We start from the raw sequence: 11,736 nt of genomic DNA, 5'->3' as shown, positions 1-11,736 counted from the left end.
CCCGTCTTTGGAAACTGCTGTTCATGTACCAAAAGGAAAAGAGAGATGATAGAACCAAGTGATGACTCACATTATCTGCTCAGCAGTGGCCTACGTTACTTCCATTCACATTTCGTTGAACAAAGGCATAAGGCCAAGCCTGCCATTTAACAAGGTGAGGAATTAAAGACCTCCCATTGAGAGGGACAAAAATATTTGGGAACAGTAATACAATCTACCACAGAGGTTGTTTTCATAGTCAAATAGGTATCCTTTTGACTGACTTTTAGGATACTTGTAAAATCAAAACTTTTTTAGGTTTTGCTAATATACAAGTAAGACCTTCTGATATCTAGGATGGGATTTAGTCCAATTTAATATTTTCTATGAATCTACAAAAAAATTAAAATCACTTTGAAAAATCAATAAATATCTGGAGGCCCCATGCATGTAATTGTGATCTAAGTCTAAACAATATTAATTTATAAACTGAACTAACTGAAATCTTTACCGTATCACTCTGAATGAAGAAAAATGACTGATCACCACTGCACTTCCATCCCAGCCATCAGGGGACCCTCAAAAACAATTTCATATGGTTAGTATTTTAAATGAGACCATGCAAATAGTCTCTTCAGATGTGATTAAAATCTCTCTTGCCATTTTTGTGTGATGTTGCAAGGAACAGAAGTTCATTTTACTTTACATAGATGGCAAAGGATAGATTTTTAGCTTTAATTGTATGTGACATGTATATCCAGGCCAGCTTTTTTTTTTTGTCTAGCAATTCTTTGTTTACTACTTTTTTTTTTTAGTTATTTGTAAGTAGCTTGTACGTTGGGCATTGAGCCCAGCTTTGCTTAATCTGACTGTCTTTGCAGCAGTCTCTCTCTGTTTTAAGATACTTTGGAAATTATTGGTTTGTTTTCTAAAAATGAAGAAAATGATCTCATTTTAGGGAGCTAGCTTCTTCTTAAATGCTATTTTATGATTAGATGGTTTAAAACAATTCCCAGTTTTCCTTTTCAATAATAGATGTGGCAACTAATCATTGCACAACAAAATTTATTCACTCATGGAAAAATAATAATTATAGCTAACACTTACAGAATGCAACTAGCATTGTTCCAAGTGCTTTACATGTATTGATTCATTTAATACAACAACCCTATGAGATATGATACCAATATTATCCCCATTTTATAGATGAGGGATTTATAATACTTTAATAAAGATCTAAATTCAGCTTTGGAAAAATAAGTTATGTTTGGCAGGGTTTATCAGTGAGGCTAGGAAGTTGGCCAGTTGAAGCAGGAAACCAAGAAAAGAAAGGGAAGTAGTAGTCTCTAAACAGAAGAATTTCAAACAAACCAACAAACCTAAAAAACTTAGGCAACTCTTTTAAGCTGTTAGTCAAAGGAAAATTATTTTCTATTTAGTTTTTGTGATAATACCCTTTTAGTTTTTATGAAGGGCAAGATCTGGAACTTATATATAGGTTACATTACCATCTTGAAACATCAGCCTTTTCTAATCTTCAAAAGAACACAGAAGCTCAGGAACTGTTCTTCTAGTTAGAATAAATACGAAGTGCAAAAATTCCAATTTTTCCTTTCTATGATTGACTACCTTCTCAATGGCTATGAGACCACAACCTATTGTAGGATAGCTGCACGTATCTAGTAGCAAAGAGGAAGTCTAAGAGCAGCTCTGACAACCCAGCCACATGTTAATCTGAAGAGCCATTTTCTATTTGTAGGAATTTTGGTAGACTATTGTATGTGTATAAAATGCTTGTACAGTGATAGACTTTATTTTATATGATTATATGACTCAACAGGTGAATAATTAACCTAATGGAAATGGTAATTAACTCCAACTCATAGTTCCAAAGTTGTATTTGATTTAAAAAATCACTAAAGATTTAAAAAATTATATAAGATGAAGAAAATAATCAAATTAAAGTATTAATGAGTCACATTTTAATTCAATTTATAGTAGTTTCAATTTGCTAACTTTTTATTGGTCTTCTCAAACAAGGGGTTAAATTTCAGCAGACTCGAAGTCCTTCTAAATGTCAGGATTAACATCAGTCCATTCTCACCAGCTCATCCTTGAAAGTAGAAACTCTAAAAAATTATCTTTTACTAGGTTTATTTTCTACATTTGTTAAGTATACTATAAAGTATTTAAACCCTTAAACACTAGAAAGAATTTTCATAGGAAAATTAGAGAAACCAAGAGAAAAAGCAGGAGGAAAATAATAATTGGATTTGTCAATAGATTGTATGTGGCTGAGAGAAAGGAGGCAGTCCTTTAACTAGTTATATCGAAGAGATGGAACAATATTCAGGTTTATGTCTTTGGTAAGTCAGACTGGAAATGCTAGGCAAACGTAGTATGTCACCTTTCCTCCAAAACTTAATGTTCCTTTTCCTGAATATATTGTTACTTTGACTTTTATCAAATTTTAGTGACAGGTAACATTAAGTAGTAATAAAAGCCCTCTAAATAATTTGCAATTGTCTTAACTTAAAAAAATGTGGTTAAGTGCTCTACACATACAGCTTTTTCCATGTTCTTCTGGTTAAAGAGTAGATAGAAAAAACTTAAACATGGCAAGCCTGTGACATGCCAAAGGTCACATAACCTGTAGGTACAACCAGATTTCCTAATTACTAATCTAGTGCAATATTTTAAGATGATGATTACTAAATCCGATGATCAGTTAACGATGCACCTGACACACACCCTTCCCGTTTCATAAAAGTTATCCCAGTAACCTTTGTGAATCCATGCATTAAAACCTAATTGCTTCAGGATATCATCTAAAGTCTGTGGTTTTCGTTTTTTTGTTTGTTTTTTTGGCGTGGAGTGGACTGTACATGTAGGCTCAAAGAAAAATTCAGAGTTTATCACCTCCTTGGAACTCTTTTCCTACAGGTCCAAAAGGATAAATGGATAAAGTGATACTAGGCTGAAAACGATTTAGAGAACCAGTATCCGTATGCTTCTATTTTACAACAATGAAGCAGCTTTAAAGTAGGAGAGTGTCTACAATTTTGCATTTTAAAAAGCAATTTTTAAAAAGGAAAGCTGTCGTGTTCTGGAATTTCCCCCTGTCTCTTTGCGGTCCCCCGAATTCCAATCCTCCGAATGGCTAAGTCGCATAGCTGAAAGGATTTTGCTCATTTTTTCCAAAACACTTCACATCTGGGCAGTCGCCAACCATGGAAAGTTTCAAGTAAACGTAACATTTGGGAGAGGGACAAGCTCGTCTGGGGCTGCCGCCGCGGGTCCGCGGCCCTCAGAGGCGTCGCCACACGCCCTTACCGGATAGCCGGGGACCAGCGGCAAGCTTTGACCAGCCGAGCTCCGACGGCCAAATTCCAGCCCCGGCCAAGGCCCCTGACCGTCGGCCCCTGGGCGGCAGGGGCTCTTGCCAATCAGTCTCCGAGACAGTTCGAGGCCCCAGAGTCCAGGAGCCCATCCGCTTCGTAAATGACGAGACCACTAAGGCCCAGTTCCCAACGAGAGCACTCTCGGTGCTGACGAAGCGAGAGAAAAGGGGCTACTCCGGAGCCCTGCCTGGCTCCCCCGCCTCACACGTCAGTTTGACTCCTCCCCCCAGTCCCCCGCCAGTCCCCCGCCAGTATTCCGCACCACTCTCCGCGCACCGGGCGCCGAGAGAAATTTGACTGCTCCAGTCACCAATCAGAAGCGAGGTCGGTGATCTGAGCTAATCGGAGCAGGCGAAAGGGGCAGGCCGCCGGCGTCCTCCCGCCCCTAGGAGGGTGAGCGCCGAATGTCTCGGGCCCGCCCCTGCGTCTCAGCCTCAGTGCGGAGTCCACCGCGGTGTGAGAAGTAGTTGCGGGCAGCCTCAGAAGCAGCAGCAGCGGCAGTAGCGGCGGCGGCGGCGGCCCCTGTGAGAGCCGCAGCAGGGACCACACCCACCTCACTGTCCCTGCCCTCTTTTGCCCTCTGGCCGTCCCGCCGGAGACCAAGTTCCCGGAGGAGAGCGGCCGCCCACGTCCGGAGCATCCTCCCCTGTTGAGCGGGCACTGACGGACCCGGCGGCATGATGCGGCTGCGAGGCTCGGCGATGCTGCGGGACCTGCTCCTTCGCCCGCCCGCCGACGCCTGCGCGGTTCTGAGGCGGGCGCAGCCCCTCGCCACCCTGTGCCGGCGCCCCCGGGGCGGGGGACGAGCTGGCCAGGCGGCCGCCGCGCGGCTCTACCCGTGGTGGGGCGGGGGCGGCCGGCCGGCGGGACCCCTCGTGAGGGGCCTGTCCAGCTCCCCCTCAGAGATCCTGCAGGAGCTGGGCAAGGGGGGCACGCCGCCGCCTCCGCAGCAGCCGCAGCAGCAGCCGCCGCCGCCTCCGCAGCAGCCGCAGCCCGGGGCGTCGCCGCCCGCGGCCCCGCCGGCGTCCGGCCCCAAGGACGGCTCGGGGGAGACAGACGGGATCGGCAACAGCGAGGGCAAGGAGCTGGTGGTTTCAGGCGAAAAGTGAGTGTCTCCGCGAGGCGCAGGAGGCCTTGTCCCGCGTGGGGCCCGGGCCCGGGAGGGGCCTGCGGTGGGGAGGGATGGGAGCGGAGGTTCGAGAAGGAGAAAGAAAGAGATGCCGGGCGGCCTGCGCAGTCTGCGCCATGTGATTAGGCCCGGCCCCGCCCGCGCCTTCCCCGCCTGAGCCCCTCGCTCGGCCCTCACTTCCCTTCCCCGCCGCCGGGTGGAGCAGCCAAGGGGCCAGAGGGGCCAGCCTGCCACCCCCCTACCCCCCACCACGCTGGAGCTGTGGCAGCCCGGCCCACGCCGCGTGCTCAGCGCCCCGGCTCCGGGCTGCAGTGCCTGGCCGCCCGCCCAGCTCTTGGTGGGTGGTGCCCCACGAACATCACCGAGTGACATTTAGGAGTCGGGCGATGGGCAAAGCGTGTGCCTTCCTGACTCGTTGCTTTTCTAGGCTCGAGTTTCCTCTCTGCCTGCCCTCCTTCGATCTCTGCCACCGTCTCTTTGGAAGCCTAACGTAGCAGAGTATTCTGAATATTTCTGGAGTGGCTTCTTCAGGCGTGTGTAGAGCCATCTGGGGCACCGGAAATAACGTTTCCGAAAGGAGATTAGGAGGAAAAGGGTCATGTGGCCGAGAAGACAGGGCACGCAGTACAGACCACCTGTTGGCACTGAGGACCAGCTTTGGCCTGTCTGACATCTTCCACAAGATGGGCGAATTTTTGAAAATACAACTCAAAATAGCCAAGATGAAATGTGACGGGTAAAACACTAACTCAGAAAAAACCCGACTTAAGTAGCGTTTGTGGATTAAATAAATTGTGATAGGGTGTTAACTCATCTATTCCGCACAGCAGTTGAGTTTTAAAACAAAATTGGTTTTTCCTACGCAGTATGAGAGGATATTTGTCTTGAGTTAATATAAATGGACGCAAACTTTTTCTCACTGTAGGTAAAAATTTACCTGCCTGCTTTCTTTATATCCTGCTATTTTTCTGACTTTGCACTGACGTTATGTGACCTGTTTTGCTTCCCTTCTACTTACATTGCTTTTTCCAGCCCCATAGTATCATAAGTCAAACTGAAAGTGTGATTCTTATACTTTCAGTCTCAGACCTGGCTTAATGTTTCCTGTAATTGAAATTGGCACCTTCCTAAAACGTTCCAAGCTAAAGTTGTTTTCCCAGACTGAAAAATGTTATTTAAAAAAAAAAATCACTTGGTGATGAGCAAAATTTGTGATATCCTGTGATAATGGTTTTATGCCACAAAGTAGCCTATGACTGTGGCAGGTCATTTAACATCTTCAGTTGGATGACTCAAATGTGTTCACATTCTAAAAAGCTAGATTTTTGTCAAATTTCTGCCTCTTTAATGTTCTTGAGAGACTAGAATGTGTATGCTTTTTTTTAATACATCTTTATTGGAGAATAATTGCTTTACAATGGTGTGTTAGTTTCTGCTTTATAACAAAGTGAATCAGTTATACATATACATATGTTCCCATATCTCTTCCCTCGTGCGTCTCCCTCCCTCCCACCCTCCCTATCCCACCCCTCTAGGTGGTCACAAAGCACCGATCTGATCTCCCTGTGTGCTAAGCTGATCTCCTTGTGCTATGCGGCTGCTTCCCACTAGCTATCTATTTTACGTTTGGTAGTGTATATATGTCCATGCCACTCTCTCACTTTGTCACAGTTTACCCTTCCCCCTCCCCATATCCTCAAGTCCATTCTCTAGTAGGTCTGTGTCTTTATTCCCGTCTTGCCCCTAGGTTCTTCGAATGTGTATGCTTAATTTCATTTGGTACTCACTTACCTTACTTTTAACATCATCTGAATTACCAGGCATGTAACAAGTTTAAGTACAGGTGCCCAGAATTGAAAAATGAGGTTACTAGCATTTAGAAGTTGTCCTTAAAGGTTATATGATGGGAACAGCCTTCTATTGAAAAGATGCCTTGCATTCTGTCTCTTCAGTGGCTCTTGTATCCCTCTTTTTTCCCCTTCTGTCAGATAGAAAATTGAGCTGCTTTTGTGATTTACATGTTTCCCAGAAGCTTCTAGCTCCATTGCTGTCAAAATAAGAAATCATTTCTTAGCAATAACTTTGAAACACTGTTTTGTCTAATACTTATTGACAACTCTACATAAAAAATGTCCCATCCTGTCCCTCCCAGCCCCCCCCAATAAAACCTGTTTAGTGAGGGAATCCTTCAAGAATATTTGCTCAATCCCACTACTGGTCATATACCCTGAGAAAACTATAATTCAAAAAGAGTCATGTATCACAATGTTCATTGCAGCTCTATTTACAATAGCCAGGACATGGAAGCAACCTAAGTGTCCATAGACAGATGAATGGATAAAGAAGATGTGGCACATATACAGAATGGAATATTACTCAGCCATAAAAAGAAACGAAATTGAGTTATTTGTAGTGAGGTGGATGGACCTAGAGTCTGTCATGCAGAGTGAAGTAAGTCAGAAAGAGAAAAACAAATACCGTAAGCTAACACATATATATTGAATCTAAAAAAAGAAAGGTTCTGAAGAATCTAGGGCCAGGACAGGAATAAAGATGCAGACATAGAGAATGGACCTGAGGACACTGGGAGGGAGAAGGGTAAGCTGGGACAAAGTGAGAGATAGCATGGACATATATACACTACCAAATGTAAAATAGCTAGCTAGTGGGAAGCAGCTGCATAGCACAGGGAGATCAGCTCGGTGCTCTGTGACCACCTAGAGGGGTGGGATAGGGAGGGTGGGAGGGAGACGCAAGAGGGAGGAGATATGGGGATATATGTATAGCTGATTCACTTTGTTATAAAGCAGAAACTAACACCATTGTAAAGCAGTTATACTCTAATAAAGATGTTTAAAAAAACCAAAAACCAAAAAACCCTCAGTATATTAAAATTAATAAAAGTATTAAATATAATTATATTAAATATATAAAATAAACGTTAAAAAAATTTTTTTAAAAAACGAATATTTGCTCAGATGCCCTGGGAGTTTGAATGGCCAATAACAAAACCTTGTTTACCTTAGTTCGAAGGAGTCTGTTTTTGCCACCAAAGTTTGGAGCAATAGCTAGATGGGTTTAGGAGCAATCTAGGTATATGAAAAACCTGAGAGCTTTCAATCAAGGATTTCAGGAGTGAACCCCAGCTATATCCAAATTACATTATAAAATTAAGAGCATTGGCCTCAAGATTGTGAAAAAAATTTTTAATCTGGTTAAAGGTTTATTTCCTGAATGATCTTGTTTTTAGGTGTAGCTTTCTTCCCTTGACTTCATCCATTTTGACTTTATGTGGTAAACATTTCTTTTATTCTGGGAGGTAAGGTTCCAGCTGATCCTGTTATCCTTTCTTATGCTCAGCTTCCAAAGCATAGGTCATCCCTGAATCATCAAGCCACCTGGAATGCCAGCACTCAGGTTTCTGCCAGGTTCTATAGATGATTATTAAAAGAAATAGCCACGTGAAAATTAAATGAGTTAACATTTTGTAAAAGGCATATTGGGACAATATTTGGCATTTGTTAAATACTCTATAATTTCTCATTTTAAAAAATTGCTTCATTTTTTGTAAAACCTTACAAGGACATTAGCCTTTGAATTTTAGGCTCAAATGAGAAATTTCTTTTTTTTTTTTGGTTTCCAGAAAAAATTTCTCTTGAGAGATCGTTGTACTTCTGTGAAAATGTGATACGCACTGTTTACTTTTTTGCCCTGCTTACCAATAAGCTCAGAGTGAATTTAATACTTAACCATAGCAATTTTATTAGTTCATGTGGCTGGGATATTTGCTTTTCCTCCTTCCCTTGGTCTTACTTTATATTTTACTAACCATACCATATTATATTCTGGAAGGAGGTACGATGTAAGTGAGTTATCTTCTTATCTTTTTCCATAGTCAGACTCTTTGAACCACCGTCATCCTAGCCATCTCCTTCAACCAACTTCAATTCTGGTTTAGGTCACTGGTTAAGGTTAAGATTTTACTACTGTCCTAAATATCTTACAGAAAAATATAATGTTCATTGCTCAGTTTTCCCTGCAGTGCTCTTATTTAATTTTGTTATTATTATTCCATCATTTAGGAAACCACTTTGCATGGCTCTCTTCATTTTTTATTTTATTTTATTTTCCTCACAGATTTTATTTTATTAGTAGTATTTTTTTGGAATATAATTGCTTCACAATGTTGTGTTAGTTTTCTCTGTACGATGAAGTGAATCAGCTATACGTATGCCTGTATCACCTCCCAGCCCAGCCCCCACATCTCACCCATCTAGGTCGTCACAGACTGCTGAGCTGAGCTTCCTGTGCTTTATAGCATCTCTTCATTTTTTAAATTGTTCTCTCTTGTTCTGTGGCTCTTTTTGGATTTGCTCACTGGGTAAACCCTGAGGCTGAGAGGCCTTTGCTTCTTTCCCATTTGTCTACCTTCTCCATGGCATATCCTCTAATCTTTGTGTAGATAATAGTTCATCTTTCATCCAAGCTTTGTTCTCATATTTATCTCCACATATCTGATGACTTCAGATTTAAAATCTGTACCCCCATATCCATTCTTTTGTCTCATTTCAATCTATTTTGCATGTTGTTTCAAGATTAATTATAGAGTTTTAATTTCAAAATACTACTTCCAGAAAACCAGTATGGACTGGGATGAGCATTATATCAAAAAGTGCTATGTAGCATTTGAGATTCTTGATTAACCTTTATTTTAGGCCAATTATTGCCCAACATGAACGTTTTTATCACACTGTCTCTTCTCTCTCAAGAATGCCACACTTCATTTCTGTAAAACCCAGAAGTGTATATTCTGTCTTAGTGAAGGATCTCTGGGAAGCGTTGGCAGGTGGGGAAGAGGACACGTATTTTTAAGTTACTTTTTGTTTGGGCATTTTATTTTTTAATTAGAAAGGGAAAGAGAAAGAAGGACCATGCTTAGAAAGTATCAGCATGTGTATGCTCTTTAGAAAATAGGTAATTCGTACAGGATACAACATTGAAAGTATTTCATTAAAATAAGATCATTTTCCCCCTGTCAGATTGGCAGATGTTAAATTAAGTGATGCCAAGGGTATAGGAAATAGGAACTCTTAAGTTGCTGATGGAAGTATAAATTCACTTGTTTTGGAAGGCAGTTTGGTAGTATCTGTTAAAAACTGCATACCCATGATGCAGTAATTGTATGTTTGCTCATCTATATAGTTACAAATATATTAAAAGAGAAGGTGCAAACAAAAATGATTTCCGCTAGCTTCAGATAATATGATTTTATTTTGGTAGTTCATATTCTTTTTTTTTTTAACATCTTTGTTGGAGTATAATTGCTTTACAATGGTGTGTTAGTTTCTGCTTTATAACAAAGTGAATCAGTTATACATATACATATGTTCCCATATCTCTTCCTTGCGTCTCCCTCCCACCCTCCCTATCCCATCCCTCTAGGTGGTCACAATCAATGGAAATCAAGGGGGAAAGAATCGTTACCCCACATGCTGTGCAAATTGAATTTCAAAGATTAAGTACTTAAGTATTTCAGCAACATTGAATTAGGTCTATTGTATAGAATAGTACTGATAACGAGGTTGAAGCAGTATTTGGGAAATATAGATAATATATTTTGGAATATAAAGAACCTGTGTTGAAATAGGGGACAGATTCTGTTATGATCCTTTAATAATGCATTTGCTTTTAATTTGTAAAAGTGAACATGTTTACAATTCACTTAAACTAAAATCAAGATTGAAAATACATTTAATTTTGGGTGTGGGGCTTCTCAGTGAACCCGTCAGTCATCTTATTTGCGATTTCCTCAAAATTAAAATTCTATTCTAGATTACAGTTATCAGTGAGTTTGAGTTTTGTTTGAATGGCCAGCCATAACATACATCATAAAATTTTTTGCTGCCTAATGTTTATTTTAAACCACATGTATCTATTTAGCTATTGATAATATCTGGACATAATCTGTAATAAACTGCAAGCTCTTAATTAATACTTAGATGTAATTCACTGAAGGAGCATGAACGAGATCCTGAAGTTTAGTCTACTTGAGTTTCAGCTTCTTGTGTCTAGGCTTTACTTTTTTTTTTTTTTTTTTTTGCGGTACACGAGCCTCTCACTGTTGTGGCCTCTCCTGTTGCGGAGCACAGGCTCCGGACGCGCAGGCTCAGCGGCCATGGCTCACGGGCCCAGCCACTCTGCGGCATGACTTAACATTTTATTCTCCTATATCCCTAAAAAGTTATATGTATTCATTTTATATTACTGAATAAGAAATTCTCATGTGGATGTACCATAACTGACTTAACCATTCCACTTATGTGGACCACAAATTTTTCCCCACTTTTCTCTAATAAGTATAATACTGTGCCAAAAATATTAGTGAATAAATCTTTCTACACCTCAGTTTGTTTTGTTAGCCTAGATTCCTAAAAAGGTACAAATATTTTCTCTGTCATCAGAGAAAACACATCTGTTAAATTTAAAATTTGTAAATCTCTACCTTACTGTCCTAGTCTGCTATCCTAATAGCCTGTTTTTAGTATGTATAACGGTAAGCATCCTCACATTGAAAAAAGTTATGAAAAAGTTTATGAATGGATTTATACAGCTATTTATCGGCATTATCTAGTTGTATTCTCTTTTATCCTCAAACATCAAACTTTTTAATTTCTAAACTGTTTTTGGCGTAAGTCTCCTTAGAAAATGTTGCCTATTTTTCTGCCATATTAAAATTTATATTATAAAATATAGAGTTTAACATTTCTTGTTCAACTTAGGTTTACTGTAAGGGGGTGTTACTGTACTGTGCTAAAATACAGTTATGTTCTAAGACAAGTATTGGCAAACTTTTTCTCTGAAGGGTCAAATAGTACATATTTTGGGCTTCACAAGCTATCTGGTCTGTTAAAATTATTCAGATTAGCTGTTGTAGTGAAGAAGCCATAGACAATAGGTAAATGAGTAGGCAATAGAACTTGATTTACAAAAACCTGTGGCCATTGCGGTAGTTTGCTATTAGTGGCCCCTGCACTAAAATGTATTTATTTGTGTAAGGTTTTCTCTCATACTCTGATTGGTTCTGTTTTGAATGGTTTGTTCTTCTGTGGATTTTCGTATTTTGTATCAGTTGCTACATTTTGTTCTTGGCCTCCATGTCCCCACTTTAGCTATTTTCCCTCACTTTCACCTTCTGTATCTAATTCCCCTTAGCTTTAAAAAAAAATT

The 11,736-nt window shown here is 40.6% G+C and overlaps 1 protein-coding gene across 3 annotated transcripts in view; it reads left to right on the top strand.

Moving 5' to 3' along the window:
- The first annotated feature begins 3,835 nt into the window (after positions 1–3,835).
- Positions 3,836–11,736, top strand: part of GLS (glutaminase) — a 78,236-nt gene continuing 70,335 nt past the window's right edge. For all 3 annotated transcript variants that reach the window (XM_060152424.1, XM_060152425.1, XM_060152427.1), the window contains exon 1: positions 3,836–4,485. In XM_060152424.1, coding sequence (XP_060008407.1) covers positions 4,058–4,485 — 428 coding nt within the window. In that variant the 5' untranslated portion in view covers positions 3,836–4,057. The remainder of the gene's footprint in view (positions 4,486–11,736) is intronic.

Source organism: Lagenorhynchus albirostris, chromosome 6 (genome assembly GCF_949774975.1).
Source record: "Lagenorhynchus albirostris chromosome 6, mLagAlb1.1, whole genome shotgun sequence".
NCBI classification, from domain to species: domain Eukaryota; kingdom Metazoa; phylum Chordata; class Mammalia; order Artiodactyla; family Delphinidae; genus Lagenorhynchus; species Lagenorhynchus albirostris.
Note: the sequence above shows the minus strand (reverse complement) of the source record. Positions and strands in the feature narration are given on the sequence as shown.